Source organism: Solanum dulcamara, chromosome 4, assembly GCF_947179165.1.
Source record: "Solanum dulcamara chromosome 4, daSolDulc1.2, whole genome shotgun sequence".
Lineage (NCBI taxonomy): Eukaryota > Viridiplantae > Streptophyta > Magnoliopsida > Solanales > Solanaceae > Solanum > Solanum dulcamara.
The window spans coordinates 3,779,812-3,802,605 of NC_077240.1; the positions used below are offsets into that span (position 1 = coordinate 3,779,812).

The following is a 22,794-nucleotide window of genomic DNA, read 5'->3' on the forward strand; positions in this document are numbered from 1 at the left end:
CTTTTTATGAATGCATGTTTAATGACAAATTTTAAAATAATGAAAATTAACTGTAATCACAAACAAATATGATGAAATAACGTTGTGTTTTTTAGAACTTTAGTAGCATATTTTTCGAACATAGAATGTTATGGATCTTTTTGTGATATAGTTGATCATCGAATAGGCTTGAGATAGGCAATATTTGATATTTTGATTTTTTTGTGAATATCTAAGATTTATGAGATATTCGAGAATGAATATTTAATACCTTAATCTCTTTATGAATATTCAGAAATTTATGTATATGCAAAATTCCTTTTCAAGATAATGTGTCCGGTCTGAGTTAGGATGTAGGATAAAGTAATTTTCAAGAAATCGGACTTTAAATTTGAAGATGAATTGGACTGTCTGTAAAATATAAATATATACCATTTAACTTAGCATCAAATGACATATATACCCTTTAATATTGGAGTTATTCAAATAGATACATAAGTTTATAAAAAAATTGAACTAGCGGAGACACGTGCCAACTGCCAACCGAGTCAAAATATGTTAGATGTATTTACAAGCTGAATGTCGGTTTAGTAATATAAACCGCAACAGTAAAGCAGCGGCCCATATTCCAAGTCCAATGTGTGCCTATTTCTCATGAAGAATTTGCAAGTGTAGTGAAGACTCAAAAACAGTGTCTTTGGGGTTTCGTACTGAGAAGAATCAGCATCTCTAATTTGCAGCTTATCGATTCTCTCGTATTCAGGTACTCTCTCCCCTCTCATATACGTATTTGCTAATTATATGTAGGGTTTCCGTATTTGAATTGCATCCCACTTTGTGGGATCTCACCGGATGTGTTGTTATTGTATGCGCAAACACAAAATCATAAAAGAACTCTTTTGGTAACGTTATTTTCTTGGATACCCTTGAATTTAACCATTAGCGAATTCAAAAGCTTCTAGTTATACTTGGGAAAATACTGTTTAATTGTCCGGATTGTTGGAATTACCTTAATAAGAGCCAGGTGGAATCATGAGATTCATATAGTTGATCCGAAACTAGTTTGGGATTGGTGTTTAGTTTATTGTTGGAATTTCTATTTATTCATTTTGTCTTTTGATCAGATCAGTTTTTGCTGCTGCAGGAAAATTTTCTATTTTACTCTGGAAATTCTTCAGTTTTTTGGCTGGCTTTTACTTAGTATTTGATGTTTGGGGAATTCAAGATGGGTCTTTTTTTTTTTCTTTGTAGCACTTTAAAAAAAAAAAACTAATTTTGAAGAAACTTGGGACACCAAAAGCTAGATCTCAAGGCTATATAAATCCATCATTTCAATCAATGGTTCTCATGTGGGTTCCAAGTCCCATAATCCATTATGTACTGAGAACTAGAGAGCCCATTGCTAATCTGTTCTAGCTTTTACATTGCTGAAAATCGTTATTGTTTTTCGTCCTGAGTAAGTTGTGATGACTGCTTGTGAATTTATTATTCTTGAGTCTGCTTCAGTATTAATGAAATGTTTGGAAATACTTCTATTTGGATGGAATGTTGTATTTAGTGATTCATCTAGCTTGTTGGTCCTCGCTCATTTTGTTGGCCATATACAGGTAGCCAGGGACTACACAATCATTAGCTGAAACACTGATGGAGCTTCCTCCTACATCATCTTTTGGATTGTCATCAGAGTCCTTGGAACAAAGTGGGAAGCTGATGGCAAACACAAATGCGAAAGCACTAGCAACTTTCTCCCTGCAAAGCCCAAATTCTTCACAGGGACCGGTGGCAATTCTTTGGGACATTGAGAACTGTCCTGTTCCAAGTGATGTACGCCCTGAGGATGTAGCTAGCAACATCAGAATGACTCTGCGGGTCCATCCTGTGATCAAAGGAGCAGTTACACTGTTTTCTGCCTATGGAGATTTTAATGCTTTCCCGAGACGATTAAGGGAGGGTTGCCAGAGAACTGGTGTTAAACTTATAGATGTCCCCAATGGAAGAAAGGATGCAGCTGACAAGGCCATCTTGGTTGACATGTTTCTTTTTGCTCTTGACAATCCTCCACCCTCGTCCATTATGCTAATATCAGGAGATGTTGATTTTGCTCCTGCACTTCACATTCTTGGTCAACGTGGATACACTGTGATCCTTGTCATTCCTGCAGGGGTTGGTGTTTCGTCTGCTCTATGTAATGCAGGGAGGTTTGTATGGGACTGGCCAAGTGTCGTTCGAGGCGAAGGTTTTGTGCCTCCTGCAAAGGCCTTAATGCCTTGTCGTGGTGGTGTCTCAGACATTACTGGGATTCTAATGGGGTGTTGCCAGATTAATGACAACCCAGATGGTCAGCGTGAAGATGAAGCAATACTGTATAGGGGCCTCTCACAAAGCTACTATAATGCAAGGGAATTCTCAATGATATCACATTCTCTGGCTGAATGTAATACCACTGCAGTTTCCATGCCATGTTATCCTACAGGTATGAGAGCTCATAATCTTCCATCTGGTTTAATAGTTTCAGCTGGATGTCCATCTTCACATGACCAGAGTGACTTGACATGGGTGCAGCCTGGGGATATAAATGGTTTGACGGGGCAGCTGGTGAAGTTGCTTGAATTATCTGGCGGCTGTTTGCCTCTTACACGTGTTCCTGCAGAATACCAGAAAATTTATGGGAGGCCTCTTTACATTTCTGAATATGGTGCAGCTAAGCTCGTGAATCTTCTCAAGAAGATGAGTGATGCAATTTCTGTCGGGGGGAAAGGCAAAAAGAAGTTTGTCTACCTCCATAATTTATGTGCTGTACCAAGTGCTCCCCCCTTAACAATATTAAAAAGAGATAACAAAGGAAAAGGAACACAAGAGGGAAATGCCGATATTGTGACTGGGGTTGGATCTTCAGATGAGTTCTCTGATGATGAAAGAGGACTCATAAAAGAGCATGGGGAGAGCTGTGAGAAATCTAATATGGGTGCAATAGTTGAAAAAAACCTTGAAAATTTCAAGTATGAACTTCAAGAAATACTTGTTAGCTACTCTTGCCGGATTTTTCTTGGTTGTTTTGAGGCAATATATCAACAAAGGTACAAGAGGCAATTAGACTACGAGGGCTTTGGAGTGGTTGAACTTGAGCAGCTACTAGCAAAGGTGAAAGATGTCGTGATTGTGCAAGAGGATCCAGTTAACAAGAGGAAGTTTCTGGCTGCTGTTGGTGCCTAGAAGTGATTGCCGTTTATTTCTTGACTATTTACTATCTTAACTTCCTCGGGACTTATGCTGAGGTATTTGTTGTTGCCACTTTGTCCTTGTCATTTTTTGTTTTTGTTTTCTCTTCATTATGACAAAGAAAAGCTGAAGTCATGTTTGTCATTTCTTCTTCATCATGACTTAGTTTGTTGACTTTGTTCTATAATGTCAGAAGTTCCTATGTAACACCAGAACAACGGGAGATTTATTTGTATATTTGTCTCTTGTTGCTTTCATCTAAATACATTCTAGAAGGTGTACATTATTCAAGCTAGTTTGCGCAGGTGTGTTTTCCCTCTTCATGGTACATGTCAATAATGGGCAAGATTGTATATAACTTGGATCTGAATTCTGCTTCTAAATTCAGTGTGATGCCTATCTCTTCCCCATTTCTTACCTAAGTCTATGGAATTAGCCATAGTTTTCCATAAGTGTTTTTGCTTTGGGAAAACACACTATGAGCCTGTTTGGATCGACTCATTTTAAGTGTTTTTAAGTCAAAATAACTTTTAAGCACTTTTGGAGTGTTTGGGTAAATTAAAGTGCTTATAAGCACTTAGTTTTCAGCTAAAATGATAAAAATAAGCCAAAATTCATTGCAGGATTTTGGCTTATAAGTCAAAAGCTAAAAGCCAATCCAAACAGGCTCTATAGCTCATCTCATGGTTCTTCAAAACTCTTTGCCGCAAAGAGACCATTTTCAAAGGTTAAGCAATCTGATTGTCCGATTTGACTGAGCTTCTGTCCTCATTTTACTTGAAGAGCTTTTCTTAGATATTATATTATTTTGTTGTTATTTTTTTAGACAGATGAGAATGATCTCTTTCCAGTTTGTTTGAGTCAATTTGGTGGGAGTAGTGACAGTCCTACCCTTTTGTCAAGGCTTTTAAGCTTAGCAGGGGAAAAGAGACGAGAACCGTATCTAGTTTGCTCCAAAAAGTTTTTGGTAATTTTTTAAGTAACTTATCAGTCTATATGCTGACACTTACTGAAGTTATTCTTTTCTTTCTAATATGCGGATCTAGCTAGTTGCATTAAGCTGCTCCTCTCAGGTAGTTTCCATATGTTGAGAGTTCAATGAAAATGGAGATACCAAATCAATTAGCAACATTTTCGAGACATATTAATCCATAGTTCCATTTTTTATTTTTTACATTTAATTTCTGAGCACTATGAATTCAGTTGTTAGGGAGAGAAGCAAGCTTCCATGTCAGAAAGCATTGTATGCTGGCCATGTGTCTGAATTACAGATGCTTGCCAAATTTATATGTCCCGGCATAACTTATTGCTAATGTGAAATTCTTAGTATTACTTTTTGGTGCTTATTTCTTAGTTATATCCTTGTTGCGTATCTTATTCCTATGTGGGATTTTTTGCGTTACTTTTTAGTGCTGCTTTCATAGTTAACATCTAACTATATGGCATTTCCAGCTTAAGCCTTGTCGCATTGGAGGGATGTTGAAGTTAGAGAAGGCCCCGTCTCCATGCAAAAGCTCCCACAATGGTGTCAATTATGGTAGTTCAGTCTTGCAAAAGTTGAATCATTTTTGCCACTTCTTTCAATTTGTTTATGGTTTGTGTACCATATTGAGGCTCCTGCAGAAGTCTGATGGCAAAGATAGTAAACTTCCGATTGGATAATAAGGGATAAAGTATACAGGTCCCAAATGTGATTGATAGCCTTATTTTACTGTTATCCCAAATGAACTTCAGGTGCAAGTTGGAGGCAGCTATAAAGGATTGAATCTGGTCGTGTGAACATCTAAATGGATGGAGATGCGCAACGAGCATAACTGTAACAAGACTTAGTTGGACATCAGCATCAACAGCATATAGTCATAGGGTCCATATGATCATGTCATAGGCAGTAACTTGAACAGTCGGTCAAGGACTTGAGTCATATGGTTGCATGCGCTTTGATGTTGCTTCTTGAGGTGTGAAGTTTGTCATGGAACTCCAACTGTTTTCACCCTTTGGATTGTTTCATTCTGCGGAGAATGGTGGCAATAGTTTAATCACATAGTTTGGGTATTTAAGCTAGACGTGGGCTAGGAGCACTTGCTCCATGTAACAGATGCTTGCCACATGCAGAAGCATCATAGAGAGGGTTTCGAAAGAAAATTCTTTCCGAAGGTTCTGGTTTTTCAAGGAACGTGGTTTTAACAGCTTCTGTTGTTGTTTGTCAATGTTAGCTTGGAGCTATTTGTTTGCTTCTATGTGATTTGTTCTGTAAGGCGGACTATGCTGTATATTTGATTGGAAGGATTGTTGTATCTCCCTTGCAGATGTTCATTTGTCAGCAAATTTTCATATGGTCTGTATTTCTTGAACATTAAACTGGTTTCTTCTTTCCTCCTCCCATTGCAAGTTTATTATGTACAACTTATGCAACACCCCTCCTTGTTCAGGCAAGGCTTGAGAAACCTTTTTCTATACCCATGTTTGACTGTATAATACTAATGGCTTATTTGTTAGCTTCATGTTGATCTTTTTTATTTTATTCTGTTTAAAACATTTGGCCTATTACCTGTCGGAATTGTAAGGTATTTTAGTTCAAGTTTTGAACTTCAATTTTCTTCTTGTCGACCGTGGAGTGACCATAATACTCTTTATGTGCAACAACATAACAGATATCTTGTAGAGAAATCACTCTTAAAAGAGTTTTTGTTCTTGACTGATGTCAATACTCAGTACACACCAGCTTAAAGCTATCAGTATGAAGCCAACTTATGGATAGAAAAAAAAAAAGATGGAAGGGAAGACAAATGAACGAAGAAATCAACATTGGCAACAATTAATGAAGAAATCAAATTGCACTTTGAAAATGTGATAAGCAGCAAGCTTGGCAAAATGTATCTAACCCACATCATCACTAATGTAAATGTTTAACTAATGTCAACAGCTGTTAGATAAAAGCTTTCTTTTATTTCCAGATTAGCCGCGAAAGCCGCAACTTCTTCTGATGTTGGAAACATACAAGTAAAGAGAGCACAAGCCAACAAGTTCACAGTCCAATAACTTACAAGAAATAACAGCCCCGTAAAGTGCTAAAGAATGTTAAACACAACAAACCAAACCAAAGAGAAAAGGAAAACTAAAGTTGTTCGTTACTACCTCTCCAAAAAAATTCATGGAGGAAAAAGAATACAACTCTTATAGCCACTGGCTGCTTTGCAAGGAAAAAGTCGAACTGAAGCAAAACTTCATGGACCTATGGATTACAGCCTTTGGATTGTGTGCTCGTGCTGCTCATCAATGTCAGGATGGTGAAGTCAGTAACCTTAAAACTCTGATATGTAATGGCTTTACAGTTAAAATCTGCACAAGAGATAGTCAACAATCTTAAGGGTGGAGGGTTGGGTCTATTACCGACTGAGTTTGAACGATCATCAGCTGGCCCTCGGGGATTCTTCGGTTATAAAAAAAGAAGTTACTTAACAGTCAAAGCAGTGATCTCAAATAGCTGGTACATTAGAGTGGAGACTGGGGAGGACTGGTTTCAACTAGGAAGCTCCTGCTACAATAGGACCTCGACGTACTTGACGAAGAAGCTAGACACCTTCCATCACCACTGTGAAATATTCCCTCACCTTTGTGCAGCCTAGACCTACTTGTTCTTCCCCTTCCTTCAATCTCATCGTAGTCTTCATCATCCATGGATTCAACAAAGCCACTGTGCATTGGGTCTGCACACTCATACAAAAGCCTAAGGACCTGCTTGATTGAAGGCCGAGCCCGTCCTTCTCTCTGAGTACACCATCTAACAATTGCTAAAAGGGTCTGAAGTTGATCAAAGTCATAAGAATCTCCAATGTTAGGATCGACAAGCTCAGTTATCCTAGATTCTAATGTCATGAACATTTCGGCCCACTCTATCAAATTTTTGTTATCTTGAATTGCCCGTCTCCCTGTGATTAATTCCAGCAATACCACTCCATAACTATATACATCACTTTTCTCTGTAAGCTCTTGGGTGATGACATATTCGGGATCCATATAACCTAAATAACAAAGCAAAGTTCCCTCTACATAATCAAAGTAATGAATGATGCTTGAATTTTACTCATAAGTAGACTTTTCCCCAACCTGGAGTTCCCTTGATATCAGTGTTTACCGGTTCAAAGCAAATAGAACCATCCTTTGAAGCATGTGCAAGGCCAAAATCTGCAACCTATCATATTACACGAGTTAAAAGAACAATCTGCTCTGCCAACAGATCTCATAAAGCAGTAGGGAATGTTTTAGAGTTAATTTTACCAATTCAGAAGGCAAGAACAAAAGAAAGATTTGACATTCGTCCTTGTAGTAAAATGAAACTAGGTTCACCCTTGAATTAATGTAAGTTACCTTTGCAACAAAGTTCTCATCCAATAATATATTGCTTGATTTGATGTCCCTATGGCACAGTGGAGGATCACAATAGAAATGAAGATATTCCTACAGGGAGGCAACAAGAAATAAGGCACACTGAATGTTAAGCAGCTTATAAATTATATCAATTGGATAGAGTGTAATAAAAATTGTACCAGAGCATTTGCAACATCAATAGCTATTTGAATTCTACTACGCCAGCTGAGGGGAGTTGTACCTGGATCTTCACATATATTTAGAGGAACAATCAAGCAAATCAACAACTACTTTAAGATGGAATAGTAGTCAAAAATGCACTGTGTTTGTCAACATTAAATAACTGACCAATTGCTGATTTTAAAGGCTAATTTTTTGTTAATAATAGAATCAGCAAATAAGAATCGAAGATTAAGAGCATACTGTGAAGCTGATCCTTTAAGCTTCCATTTGGCATATACTCATACATGAGAAACCTGCTCCATGATAAATGTTCAGTATCGAAAAGAAGATATTAATACGTGAACTAGTTAATAGGTCACCTTACATTGAAAGCCGGACAAAGACATAAGAAGGTAGAAAAAACAAACAAAGAAAGTTGTAGGTATGATTCGCAAACCTCTCGTGCCTTTCAGTGCAAAAGCCCCGTAGAGCAACGAGATGACGATGATGCAATCGAGCAAGCAGTTCTATTTCTCTGCAAAACTCATCCTCGGCCTGCTCAGAAACCTTGTTCATTCTCTTCACTGCTACCACAGAACCATCCTTAAATTCAGCTTTGTAGACTGTGCCAAATCCTCCCTGTCCAATAGTTGTGCTGAAGTTGTTGGTTGCTTTCTTGGTCCCCTTATAGCTGTATTTCGTAAATATAGAAGCCGTACCTGCGTGCAGTTTGCATAACAATAAGTAAACAGGATAAGAATCCCAGATAATAAATGAACAGATCTTGCAGTGTCCGCTTCGATAAGGACACAATTAGTCCAAAAGAACCACAAAATTTACCTTCCTGGAATCTTTTTGGTTGCTGTGTGAAGGATTTGGAAGATATCTTATCATTTGCATCAGAATCTTCCAGCTCTTTGCTTTTCCTCCAAATCAGAACAATTAAGATGAGCAGCATGAGGACAGCCACGACTGTAACTACTATGCCAATAACTGGTACTAATGTAAGGTGGTAAGGATGGTGATTTTCCTTAACAGGGGTATTCAAGGAAAGTTGAGTGGGACTAGAAGCAATAGGAGGGCTTGGAGATACCTCTGGTGAAAGTTGTGATGGAGATGGTCCTGAAAGTGGTTAGACGTACAATGGAAGTCAGAACTTTTCATATAATTGAAAGTGCATTACATCACTAAAATGATCCATGTAAATATTATTTATGTGCAGAAGTACAAAAACAAACACCAACTTCCTGCCTAAGAAATTAACATTAGTAAACATACCAGAGAAAGACACAGGACCAGACAAAGGTGCAAAATGAGGATCATAACAGCAGTTTTCTCTGAGTGTGAGGTGAGAGACTAATATGACACTAGGAAGGATGTTGCTGGAAAGAATCTGAAAACGTTCAAGTCTAGGAATAGAAGATTTAAGGGTTTTACGACTAATTCAGGGCAAGTTAATGATTAAGCTATAAAAGACACTGGAATAAAGTTGTGTAGAGAAGTAATTACTTCAGGAGCTATGATAGGACAAAGAAAACAAGTAGAAGTAGGTTTCTTTTTCTGCTTTCTCCGTTTTCTTTCTTTTGTTCTTTATCCAATATTTTGATAGTTATAGAATAGGCTCGGCACGGAATGGTTGTGCAATTTTATGTAGCTCACACTTAGACCTGAATGGAATACCTTATATAAAGAATATGGAAAACTGAAAGCAACTCACGGGAATTTCAAGAAAAGGATTCAATGTTGGTAACAAATGTTCCAATGCATAAAGCATTCGGTATAATTCCTGTAAATGTTCTATCTAGGCTTCAGTGGTAATGAATCCCAGCACTTCCCTATTAAGACGTACCTGGAGGTATCACAAGGCCTTTAACCCCAAAGAAACAGCGAGCAATATCAATAGCTGATGCATTGTCAACTTGGCTTGCAAGAGCAGCAAAAGCTGCATCTCTACAAGTACTAAATGTCATATTATTAGCTGTACCAACTAGATTGCGGAGATACAAGATGCCAACATTGAGGCATTTTCTGCATTTACTTTCCCCTGAGAGGGGGACTTGGCAGTTTTTGGTAACACTTGAAAATTGTGGAGATTGAATCATCTGATTTACAGTTGTTCGACCTTGGCAATCATAGTTGACAGGAATTTTTGTCCCAAACCCGCAGAACACTGATGCATTTCTGTTGACTCCATGGAATTGGAAAATTTCTGCTATTTTGTCTAGGCAAATCTGTGATGTGTCAGCATTAACCCCCAGGTTGCTTGTTGCATTTGCATATCGAGCAACAGAAACTGCAATCAAGGCATTAATGTAGCGGCAACATTTTCCTCTGTCTTCTTTGTTGGAGCAGATTGAAGCAGTCAGAGTATAGTTGGATCCAGTCATGTCTAAGGGGCACACTACATGTGTAGAAAATATAGATAGTCATTGTTCTGATCTCAATTCGTTGAGACATGTTTCAGCATTACTCCAATTCATATAAGGCGAACTTGAAAAATCACAATGGAGGTAAACTAGTGCATAGAATTGATACATGAAACATGTCCATGCTATGAAAATCCTACTTCCTTTTTCAGTACACTCCGTCAATGAACCCCCCACCACACCACACACACAGAGAAATATAAAAGGGAAACAACCAACTTATAATTAACAACAGCACTGGTATTAACAGTAGCATACAGATAAAAAAGCTTTGAAGAAAATGGTTAGATGCAACATGTTAAAAATACTCATTTAAGCTCAGTTAGTGGAAAGCAGGAGCTCAAAGCTATTTACGTGTGGACGTTCGGGGAGGGATGTCAGCCTGAATATCTCCAAATATACAGACATTGATCTTGTACACCTAGACTACATAAGAAAATTTGGACCATTAGACTTCAGACAGGACAAGTCCTAGTTTGATTGTACTTTCCATCAATTAACCATCATCTACTATCTATCATAGGCTCAATTGCACTGATAAATATAATTTTTTTTACACAGTCATTGTAAAACTGAACTAACACAATCGTTAAATGAAGTAACGCAAACTAGCAATATTAAAACTGAAGTAGGAATTGCTGTTGTATCGAATTTGAAATTTGAATGTTATGAAACTTACAAGCAAACATAAATTGGATTAGAATGAGCTTCACCAGTGACATTGTCTAGCTTTCATTCACATTTCCAAATTCCAACAAAATAAAAGAGCACAGTGTGTCTGAAAATGGGCATGCAGGCACATTAATCACATTTCCATAAATATCTTTCTTGTTCCAATTACCAATTAAATTTTCATGAACCCCAAACACAACAGAAACAAGTACAATACAAGTACAACCGCCGATATTATTCAAGCAGCTTCAAGCTCACTATAACTTATTCATCAAAGAGTCACAAATAAGCCCAAATTACAATAAAAATGCCATCTTTTTCCTTTACCCTGTGAAGAAGGAAAAGAGCTCAAGAGAGGATGAAAACTCAAATTTAGCCCAAGAAAAAGGGAAGCTCCCAAAACAAGATGTAATTGGAAGAAATCAACAAGACAAAGATGTAATAATACCTGAAGCAGCAGTTGTTGAAAGAAGGTGTATTTCAAGAAAGATGAAGAAACCCAGAAAGACGGCTTGTCCGTACAATGTCATTGCAGAATCTCAACAAAACTTTAGGAGCAAGAAGAGATGCAGATATGAGTGAACAATAGAAAAATGCCTTATTTTAGCAAGGCCTTGTGAACAAACAGAGTCCGAGGAGGAGGAGCCACTGCGGATTTTGACTGACTAGAGACCCCCACATTTTCTTTCTATTATTTCTAAGACGCATTTTTCAACTCCTGAAAAAAAAAAAAAAAAAAAGTCAATTCAAACAGGCTATATCTCTCCACAACACAACATACCACATTTTTTAGTGTCCAATAATATTATTTATTTGTCGTACTTCAATATAGATATCGGACATCAAGTACAAAAATAAAAAAGGACCTGAAATATTTTTGAACTATTGATAATGATATAAAAATGACTTTCATTTATCTATTGAGCCTAAAATGCCTTTGACATGCACCTTTAGGTCTAAAAAATGACCTTTTCTTTAACGGAAAAAGGCATGAGAGATATTTTTGTACTATTTTCAATAGTTTGACGGTATTTTAGGTCCTTTTCCGTAATAAAAAATCTGTTAAATAAATTTTGATTTATCATTAATTTTAAATAATTAAATTATAACCAATAGATGGCGACACGTGATTTAAAAAATTATTTAAATTATTTAATTAAAATTATGTTAAAGAAATTTTGATTTATAATTAAATTGTAATCAATAGATGGCCGCCACATGTTTTAAAAAATTATTCAAATTATTTAATTAAAATTATTTTAAAGAAATTTTGATTTATAATTAAATTGTAACCAATAGATGACCGTCATGTGTTTAAAAAAATTATTCAAATTATTTAATTAAAATTATGTTAAAGAAAAGGTCATTTTTTGAACTAAAGGTGGATGATTATCATATAAAATTCTGAAAATTAATGCCCTTGACATTCACCTTTGGATCCAAAAATGACATTTTTTTAACATAATTTTAATTAAATAATTTAAATAATTATTTTAAACACATGACGTCCATCTATTGGTTATAATTTAATTATAAATCAAAATTTATTTAACAAAATATAAATTAAATAATTTGAATAATTTTTTTAAATACGTAGCGGCCATCTATTGGTTATAATTTAATTATTTAAAATTAATTACAAATCAAAATTTATTTAGCAGAATTTTAATTACAGAAAAAGACCTAAAATGCCATCAAACTATTGAAAATTGTATAAAAATGCCCCTCATGCCCTTTTTTGTTAAAGAAAAAGTCATTTTTAGACTTATTGGGAAACCATAGTTAAATTTAACGGCACTTTTTACTTTGATACTTAATTTAGGGCTAAAAACCAAAATAATATCTTTTTACATACATTAAGAACTATTTCAATAAAATAATATATATATATATATATATACACGAAAGATCAAAATAATTCTAACCCCTATAGATCAAGGACCATGTTGGTCATTTTCTCGTCAAAAGTCAGTAAATCATCAGTGACAGATATTTAATAAATGCAGTACAAGCCAAGTCACAAGTATAAGGGCAACATTGTAATAAATGTCTATTTGACAAAATCGCTGTCGAAGAAGATCTTAATGGTCCTCAAAATAAAATGTACCCTTCACGTCGTTTACAAATTGAATAAAAGAAGTAATTTTTTCAATTTTTTATATGTTAAAAAAAAACTAAAATGAAAAATGAAAATAATATATAAAATAAATTCTCCCTTCACTTTGTGACATCGCACATAGAAATAAAAACATTGTTGTATTTATGCATCAAATTTTCATTAATTTTAATTTAGAAGGGCAATCAATCACAAATTGAGGTAAGTTTGGTTGGTTTTGATTTTCTCTCTTTGACTAAAACAAATTACAATGAATTTTAAAGCATTTTGATATTAAAAAATATTTTAATATATTTGACATAATTTTAATTAAGATTACAAAATTAAAAATTATTTTTTATTTTTTAAAATTTCATGTCAAATTAAAGATTATTTTTTTGAAATGAAAGGCATAGAAAATAATGGAGTTTGAGCTATATAAATTGAAGGAACACGTGTACATATTTTCCAGAATTAAATTATTACCAAGGCAAATCCATGAGAGAATATTTTTATTTGTAAATTTTAGATTCGATAAAAAGAGGATAAAAAGATGGGGCGCATAAATAGGGCAGCAGAGTCTTGCTTGAGAGAATAATAGAGTGCTGGCCACAACGAGACAAAAGTTGTTAGGGCACGGGTTCTTTCTACCTTCTCTTTTATCAATTTGCGTGAAACCTTTTAAATTTTAAGATTTAGTAAATATTTTTTAATCATATAATATTTTTATTTAATTTTTTAATATATAAAATTTTATTTTTAGAACTTATAGATTTTCTACCTGCATTCAAAATTAAAATTAAATTGTTTGACTTTCAAAATTTGAACCGTAACACATAGATTTGAAGTAAGAGAATATCTTTCTTCTTCCTCCTTTATATGATTTAAATTTCTTTAAATATATATATATATATATATATATAATATGACAAACTTTTTAAACATAATAATTTCATATGAGTATCGTTTTCTTAATTACTTATAATGGCAAACATATGTTTATCATTATACAAACGCTGTAGCGAATTATACAAACGTCATATCTACGAATTATTTGTATATCGAAATATACAAACACTACTAATTGTATAGCAAATTATACAAATGTTATATACGAATTGTATAGCGAAATACAAATATTATACAAAAAACTACGAATTGTATAACGAATTATACAAACGCTATACAAAAATTGTGAATTGTATAACGAATTATACAAATGTTATTGTATAGCGAATTATACAAATGCAGTACACTAATTGTATAGCGAAATATACAAATAAATTCTAGCAAATCTCAGCAAAATATACCCATGAATAATAATAAAATGAAACTATACTCATATAGAGTAATAAACTAGTAATATTTGTCATCTCGTGTAATTTTCACTAATTCCACATAAAAGAAAACTTGCTTGTGGGGCAGCCAAAGCCCAAGTACAGCCGAACCTATTTAAAGCCCAATTCTATTCTATTGGCGGGGCAGGTCCATAAGGAAGGCCGATCCAGTCCAAACGTCCAATAAACAATCGTGGCCGTGGGCTTCTATGAAGAAGAAATAAGTTTTTGCTCCTATTTTATGACTTAATTTGCTCGGCACAAATTACATGGGAATTAAGTTATGCGACATAAGTTGTGTTGTTCGGTATAAGGTTAGAGAATTTTTGCCTCGATCTACTAAATTATATTGAATTTAGTTATTATCTTTTACGGCATAATTTATGAGTTTTGAAATTAAATTTTTATTTCGCTCGGCATAAGTTCTGTAAGAATTACGTTATGTAGCAACATCATTACTTATTATGTCTTATACGACATAATTTGTGATATAAACTTATGCAGAACGAGAAATATCATCTATTAATTAGATCAGATCAAATCTGATTTCCAAATTTTAGAATTTAAATAATACGTAAAATCCAATTTACATATTTGACATTATCTTAAATGATAAAAATATTTGTATTTTTGTGACACGATAAAGAAGCACTGAATGGCAAAAAAGTAATTAAATACAACATTATTACTAGAAAGAAAGGCCTAATGTTATCCAATTTAAGAAGTTTTTCCAACCACAACACTTTGCTTAAAGTTTGCGCATGCATTTCTCAGAAAGGAAGAAGGCAAAACGCACGATAAAATTTTCATACTTTTCTGTTAAGCCAAGTTTATTAGATTTAGTTTAAATTATTATGTGAATTGTGATCATTCTATATTTAATTGTAAATAGCAAGAGAAATTTTCAAATTAACAACAGTTACTACATTGAAAAGATTTTGGAAGAGAGAATTACTTGCAATGAGAAACAAGTTTCAATGGTGTCTATTCATATGCCCTATTCTACTCCATTAATGTGAACACTGAACAGACTTCTACATATCTGATTTTAGTATTTCATTTTGGGACATACTTGATATTTGATGGACAAAGGGTAAATTAATAAAATTATTCATTTTATTTATAACTTTTTAAGAGTCGTATAAAATAGAAAGTGGACAATTAATATGGAATGAACCAAGTAATTCTGAATCTCAACTAAGCAGTACCTATATGACAAATACCTAAGTTTAAAGGCAACTAATGTTTTGCGTCCACATTTACCTCCCGCAAAAACGTTCATATGCTTTATTTAATTATTATTTTTTCTATTTTAATTTATATAACACGTACTATAGATTACAATAATTGACAATTTAAAATATTTTTAAAAATATAAAAAAAATCATGATTAAAGTTAGATTTATTTAAATCTCGAAATGAAAATGATGCATAAACTGAAATGGAAATGGAGGGAGTAATTTTTTTTTGTTTGAAAAATAAGTTGGATAATTCACAGAAAGAAAATTTTTGAAAAAAGAAAAGGATAAAAACAGAAAAACCGCCGTGATATGAAGTTGTTGGCGCGGCATTATATAGACAGAGGGGCATAGGTCCCCTGCAGTTACTTCTTCATTTCTTCTCTTTCTTTTCCTTTACTCACGCAGTTTTTCCCTTCAAAATGACCAACTGATTCTTCGATCGACGCCATTGATAAAGGTACTTGTACTAGCCGATTCACATCTATATTGTAGATTTATGTGTTTGTTTAAGTGTGTTACAGAGCGTATAATTTGATAGGCATGAGATGTGTTAGAATAATTGCGCGTGTTTTGTTCATATTATATGTGATCTGATCCCTAATTTCTACGGAATTTTCCATTGCAGAGCTTGAATTTCGCTATGAATTTTAAGTTTACGGTTACTCTGTTTCTTGCGGTTACTCTTGTCTTTGCTCTTTGTGAAGCTCTTAAGGTAAGTGATTACTACTTCATCTTCATGCTCGATGCTTTTGTAGGAAACAAACGCCGATGCCTTTTTGGCTTTGTTGATTGTGTTTATGTTTTGTTCTTTTGGTGATAGGAAGGACAAAGTTGTGTAGCCAATGGAAACTGTGATTCAGGGCTACATTGCGAGACTTGCCTTGCAAATGGCAATGTCCGTCCGCGTTGTACTCGACTTCTGCCTGTCAATCCTCTTTCAAAGGTGCATTTTCTAACAGATTTTGATTTTTTTCAGATTTACTTGTGTTGTAGGTAGTTGTATATACCCCTGGATTATCTATAAATGTCACATTTTCAAGCGACCTGATGTGGTGTTGAAGTTGAACTGTTAAATGTATGAATAATTGTAGGTGAAAGGATTGCCGTTTAATCGGTACTCTTGGCTGACGACGCACAATTCTTTTGCCAAATTGAAAGCGAAGTCCGGGACAGGAGGTGTAATATTAGCTCCAATGAATCAGCAGGACACCATCACCGAACAGCTAAATGTAAGTTTACACCTCCGTGATCTCTTTCTTCAATGCTTCAAAAATATAGAAATCACAAAGGGTTTAGCTCTTTTTCCTATGATGCCAAAACCAAGCACTAAAAAACAAAGGAGGATGTCAAACAGCATTCAAACAAAAGGATGTTAGTTAATCCAACGGGCGAAACAGTCCTTTGAATTAATTATGACAAACTGTGAACTGGATTGATAATTATATATTACTGCTAATCTATAGGAAAGTTCATGAGGTATTTCTTTTATTATTTTATATTAATTTATGTCTATGCCTCGCACATGGCGAAGGTCCAAAGTTGAGCGAGTCAGCCTTGTAGTTGTTAGCTGTTGCTGACTCTTGTTGATTTTTGTGTTTCTATGCAATTTAGTACGTGGACTTCATCATATTATGCAACGTTAGGTATGGGCTAGAAGTGTGTCAGATTTGAAGGAATGTCAGCAGATAGATTCCTTTTCCGTGTATAGTCCATAGTTTATTATATCTGACTTTATGAATTATTATTAGCAGCTATTGCTAATATTTCAAGTAGTTTTTGGCCCTCTAGACTACTGTTTTGTTTTGCAAGGATTAATCTATCACCTGTTTCTGCAATTCTGGTAAAGAATGCGTTGGAAAGCTTCATTTTCTGATAATGGGATGAGGGTTCTCTTTAAGGTAAAGTAGTTGGAATTGCTCCAGAAGAAATCTGATTGCTTAATGCAGCACACAAGTGTCATTATTTCAATTAAAGTGCCAGGGTTTCAAGGGTTGATCTTTTAGCTTCTGAGTTCTAGCCGGACTTGTATTTACTCCAGCAGAGCTATCAACTAGGTTTTCTTGGCTCATAAATATTTTTCAGAACACCCTTAGTCCCTAAATTAATACTATTCAAAACCATTTATCTAGGGATGAATATGATTAGGATATTGAATAATTTTCACTTTACCTATACACGTTGTGGGTATTAAAATATATCCTTTACCCCGTTCCTGCGTAGTGCTAAAACATTCATCCTTACCTTTCATATTATGATTTTACCTACAAATATCTGTAATATGTATAGGAAGAAAGATACATGTTAATGTCAATAAGCCAACAGGATTTTACAACTATCAACATTTGAATCTTTTGATTTAGTCTTCACCTATTTATGCCTACAGCAGGTACTACGATTTTAACATTTAAGGTGTGTTTGGCATGAAGGAAAATAAGTGATTTGATTACTTATTTCTTTGTGTTTGGTAAGTAAATAAAAAGTATTGTCCCAAGCATTTGTGTATAATCTAGAGAAACAACATTATGAATGAGGCGGGGCATAGGGTGTGGGGGTGTGGTCGGGATGGCTTACTTACACTATCCTTTGAGGTAGAATTGGTGCTAATGTCTAATTAAGGATCTAACAATGACTGTCATCCCTATCCTTTCCCAACACTTAAAAGATTGATTACAGGGGTTTATGTATCTCAAACTATTCCACTGAATTTTATTGTACAAGTACACCACTAAACTAGCAATTGTTGTCTTGTCCAATTAGGTGAGCTGGGACTCGGATATTCATCTCCTTGAGGTTAACCATCACTAGGATATTGAGGAATACAGGCACCTTAAATTTGTAACTATGAGAACCAATAGGAAGTTAAGCTTTGATACTGCAAGCCTCTGGACTAGGAAAGGACTCTATAAAACCTTTCTTCCTCAGTGTACATTTATTTTTCACTTGACTAGATTCTTAATGTTTGATGACTTGTATGAGCGCTAAACGTTTCATAATATTTTGGAGAAATTGCTTTTCACAGAGAAAAGGCAACACACCAGTCGATTCTGCAATACCTACTTTTTATTGTCTCTGTTTCTCTATTGAAATGTTTTAAAATTGTGATTTAGAAGACATGAACTGCTCTGTCGGTTTTCAAATTACTTGTATATGTGGTTACTGATGAGCTTCTTTTGACATGAATTGACACAGAATGGTGTTAGAGGTTTAATGCTTGATATGTATGACTTTGACAATGACATCTGGCTATGTCACTCATTTGGAGGGCAATGCTACAATTATACAGCTTTTGTAAGTTTTCATGAATCAGTGATGTTACTCAACTTCCACACTTTTAGCATATTTACAGGTTTGCAGATGTTCATTGTTTTGGCATATAAAGCATTTCTCTTGCTTAGCAGCTTTAGGGAAAAGAGGATATAATTCATTTTTGTCCCTCTTTTACTTGTCATTACAATAATAATTTTGATGGAAAATGGAGAAAAATTGACTATTTTCTCATTGGTCTACAACATTTCTAGATTCTTATCACTTAAAGTTCCTTTCTTTTGAAGCTGATTGGAAATTTTCTGTCAGCAAACTGCAATCAATGTCTTGAGGGAGATAGGAGTGTTTCTTGAAGCAAACCCTTCAGAAATTGTTACGATTATAATTGAGGACTACGTAAGATCGCCGAATGGCCTAAACAAGGTGTTTGATGCGGCTGGGCTTAGAAAATTCTGGTTTCCAGTTTCTCGGATGCCTAAAAATGGTGGAGAATGGCCAACTGTAGCTGATATGGTTCAGCACAATCAGCGATTGGTTGTCTTCACATCTAAGTCTGCCAAAGAATCCTCAGAAGGCATTGCTTATGAGTGGAGATACTTGGTAGAAAACCAATGTCAGTTCATTTTCCGATTATCTCTAAAAGCAGTTTTTTAGGTCTATTAAAATTCTTTTTGAGAAAAATGATAAAAAAATACTCTCAAGTATAAGCGCTTTGGATTTGCAGATGGAAATGGTGGCATGAAACCCGGTTCTTGTCCAAATCGTGCAGAATCATCTGCTATGAGCGATAAGTCAAGGTCGTTAGTCCTTATGAACTACTTTACTGATGCCCCAGATTTTGCTCAAGCTTGCGAGCATAATTCAGCCCCACTCATTGACATGATGAACACATGCAATGAAGCCGCTGGTAAAAGGTGGCCTAACTTCATTGCTGTTGATTTTTACAGGGTATGCTTGTTGTTTGAACTATATATGAAATGAGTCTTAAATAAGATTTGCTTTTCTCTCTTCGACTAATTTTACTGATTGTGGACTTTGCAGAGAAGTGATGGAGGTGGAGCCCCTGAAGCTGTAGACTTGGCAAATGGACATCTAGTCTGCGGGTGTGCAAACATTGCCTCTTGCAAGGTACAAATGAGCTACTTATTAAACTTTGTTTCTACTAGTCCACTTTGAGGCCATAAATAGTAATTTTAGGCTTCAAAACGTGCAACTTTGTGACCTTTTGGATGCCTTTAATTCAATATACAGGAGAATATGACTTTTGGAGCATGTGATCTACCTGAACCAAGCATTTCTCCAAAAACACCAGCAGCGGCAGATAAAAATGTAACGAGCTTTTCAAATTTGAATTTCCAACCAAAGCTGCAATGGTTGTTGGGAACAACATTAGTATCTTTTTTCTTATTGTTAAATTGAGGACCAGCAGCCTAAACAAGTTTATATTTGCTTCTCAAGCATTAAGGATTAGATTTTACTGAAAGCATCTGTAGAGAAAAAGGGAATATTCTGTAGTAGGTGATTATCACCACCACACAAACTAATTAGCAATAGTTAATCTTCTGACGTACTTTCGGATTTTAGAGAATTGGAGCTAAGGAGTCTGAATGGTGTGTGGATCAATTGTGAAAAAACTGTGCATCTTTCCTTTAGTAAAACGGTTGATGTGAAGTTAGTTTAGCTTATATGACGCGGGTATTTGGATATGGAAAGAACTTGCTGAAAACCTCTACTTCTAACTGATTCTGGTGATCCAGTCTATTTTGCTATGTTGTCTTAAGTTTCCAGAGTAAACTTCTATCCAATTATGGTTCAATACTGTCTGAACTTTTAATATGTTCCATTGTTCCTAGTAGTTGATATGTTATTTTATTAATCACCTATAATTCTTATTTGTTCCAAATTTGTGGCATCCACTCCCCACGAATTCTTGACTTGTAAGGAACTTAACATGTTTGGAAAATTTGAGAAAATATCAGGAATCTTGTCGCGTGAGTAAGTTCCAAAAATACTCCCTTTTAAAAGTTCCTTGCAAGTAACATATTCTGTAAATTGAAGATACCTGATTTGCGTTAAGACATCAGCACCAAACAAGAAGGTGGCTTAAGATGGGTATATAACAGCAATCTATCCCATCCCACACATTGATGCCCAATTTGAGAATTTACTTGATTTAGTCCAGATAAAAGAGTCTTCAACGTTTGGCCCATGTCTTTGTTAGGTACTTCAATGGAAAAGAAAATTCATTATTTGAAGTTGCTTACTCAACAACAAAATTGGAAGTGGAGAAAAAATAAACTGCTAACCCTTCAACCAGAAAGTCAAATTTACCACTTACATGGACGAGGGCAATGGGTGATCAAGATGGGCCATGACCTAGGTTAGTGAGCCTAGTGGTTGACCCTCCATCATATTTTGTAGGAAAAGAAAATCAATCTCAGCCAGTTATGGCCTTAATGTCACCCTTCAGAATTATGACCTTAATTCAATATTCATCTATATTTTGACATCCAAAGTGGGCTTGAACCATCCATTAATAAGCTAACAGCTAAAACATCCAAATATAGAAGATCTACTAGGCCCATCAAAATAAGCAAAACCAAAGTATGGGCCAAGAGTATAGGCCTCAAAAAAACCCTAAGATTCTAGCCAATAATCAGTTTTAATTGATAGATAGATATTTGGGGAACTTACATAAATTTCACTAGTTTAGGAGTTAATTATTTAGATACAATCTAGCTTGCAATATTACGTATCTTACCATATGTTTGTGCCTCCAGATACATTCAAATACGTTCAATATACATTGTATCCAAGTGAATTCACATGTATCTAGGATACATAACAAATCTCGTTGGCTTCCCTAGCTTCTCTCCCATCTCGCCACTCTCGCATGTATATGGTATCTCACATACATTTGAATTACGCCAGATACATACAAGTACATGTAACTAGTGTGATTCTCACTCGCGTCTCTCCCTATTTTAGTGTATCTGATAGCAAAAATACATGTATCTGGTAGAAAACTTTTAATTAGTGGTAAGATACGTAATATTTTGAAAATATAGATAATAATAGTAAATATGATAGTGAAGTATGTAGTTTTTCCTAGATATTTCGAAATATATTTCTTTTCCCAATTTCGATAAGAATAAATTGTGATTGGTTATAAAATTTCGTTTTGCTTTACTAGTACTAGATAAGTTTTATACAACAACAACAACAACCCAACAATAAGTTTTATAAAATAAACAAATTTAAACTGATTTAGTTCAAAAGAGTATCAAATTGGTCGCCATAAGAACACACATTTCAATTAAATCGAGATGAAAGAATACATGCTACAAACGAATTTTTTTAACTCACGCTCGATATTTACTCTAAGCTAATCTATCCAACTCACTAACTTCTACGTAGTATGAAAGGTAGGTAAATTATTAATCTCCAAAATGCTTAAATTAACAAGCTACTTGTATTAAGTTGGTAAAAAAAAAAAGTTATCCTTTAAAGAATTGAGTAAAATACAAAAGGTTAGTGGCTCAAGGCACCGTCATTGGTTGAAATCTCACGAGTTTCTAAGTTTAATGTCTTAATGATATGTATTACCTGCAGGAAACTGAACCAAAAATTTCACAATGGCTCCAAAATCTACACTAAATTGTTCAACCTTTTTTACTTAATTAATCCTAAAGAGGTTAATTAAGATATTAAGATGATCAGAGTTTGTAGGTTGGTAGGGTGAAAATGTTGTCATGTGGGGAGAATATGTTGCATGCGTTGTGACATAACCAACAGAATATTCCTATTTTTATTCTAATTTATACTTCACTTTCATGTCTTATCTTTATAATTAAATTATATCCAAGTTACATTGTATTAAAAATGTGTGGTGAATGACTCGATATTGACTTTACTCTTTAGTTAGCATTATTGCTCATAGGTAATAAAGTAATAGGAAAATTCTAATCGAACTCGTGATATTGTGATTTGAACTGTGGGCTCTTAGTCATTGAAGTGTTAGAGGACATTAA

The 22,794-nt window shown here is 34.6% G+C and overlaps 3 protein-coding genes across 9 annotated transcripts; 2 read left to right on the forward strand and 1 right to left on the reverse strand.

Annotated features, from left to right (window-relative positions):
* Nucleotides 1-588: 588 nt before the first annotated feature.
* LOC129885563 (uncharacterized) lies at nt 589-5,699 on the forward strand. Of its 2 annotated transcripts, none has more exons than XM_055959881.1 (3): nt 589-742; nt 1,587-4,165; nt 4,651-5,699. In XM_055959881.1, the coding sequence occupies exon 2, from the start codon at nt 1,624-1,626 to the stop codon at nt 3,190-3,192; it is 1,569 nt and encodes a 522-aa protein (XP_055815856.1). In that variant the 5' UTR covers nt 589-742; nt 1,587-1,623; the 3' UTR covers nt 3,193-4,165; nt 4,651-5,699. The 2 variants fall into 2 exon arrangements, with proteins under 2 accessions (XP_055815856.1, XP_055815855.1); XM_055959880.1 differs by having other exon boundaries at nt 1,587-3,254.
* Nucleotides 5,700-6,124: 425 nt separating this feature from the next.
* LOC129885565 (probable receptor-like protein kinase At1g49730) lies at nt 6,125-11,486 on the reverse strand. Of its 6 annotated transcripts, XM_055959886.1 has the most exons (10): nt 11,275-11,312; nt 10,834-10,932; nt 9,578-10,129; nt 8,569-8,850; nt 8,186-8,447; nt 7,990-8,042; nt 7,746-7,813; nt 7,567-7,656; nt 7,306-7,390; nt 6,125-7,244 (listed from the first exon to the last, which is right to left on the reverse strand). In XM_055959886.1, the coding sequence occupies exons 2-10, from the start codon at nt 10,874-10,876 to the stop codon at nt 6,691-6,693; spliced, it is 1,989 nt and encodes a 662-aa protein (XP_055815861.1). In that variant the 5' UTR covers nt 10,877-10,932; nt 11,275-11,312; the 3' UTR covers nt 6,125-6,690. The 6 variants fall into 6 exon arrangements, with proteins under 6 accessions (XP_055815861.1, XP_055815858.1, XP_055815859.1 ...); XM_055959883.1 differs by lacking the exon at nt 10,834-10,932 and having other exon boundaries at nt 7,746-7,807; nt 11,275-11,486; XM_055959884.1 differs by lacking the exon at nt 10,834-10,932 and having other exon boundaries at nt 6,125-7,220; nt 11,275-11,486.
* Nucleotides 11,487-15,699: 4,213 nt separating this feature from the next.
* On the forward strand, nt 15,700-20,448 carry LOC129887982 (PI-PLC X domain-containing protein At5g67130). Its single transcript, XM_055963247.1, has 10 exons — nt 15,700-15,714; nt 15,837-15,956; nt 16,125-16,211; nt 16,320-16,442; nt 16,591-16,728; nt 18,689-18,787; nt 19,073-19,376; nt 19,488-19,711; nt 19,805-19,891; nt 20,015-20,448. Exons 1-10 carry the CDS (start codon nt 15,700-15,702, stop codon nt 20,180-20,182), a joined length of 1,365 nt encoding a protein of 454 aa, XP_055819222.1. The 3' UTR covers nt 20,183-20,448.
* The last annotated feature ends 2,346 nt before the right edge of the window (nt 20,449-22,794 follow it).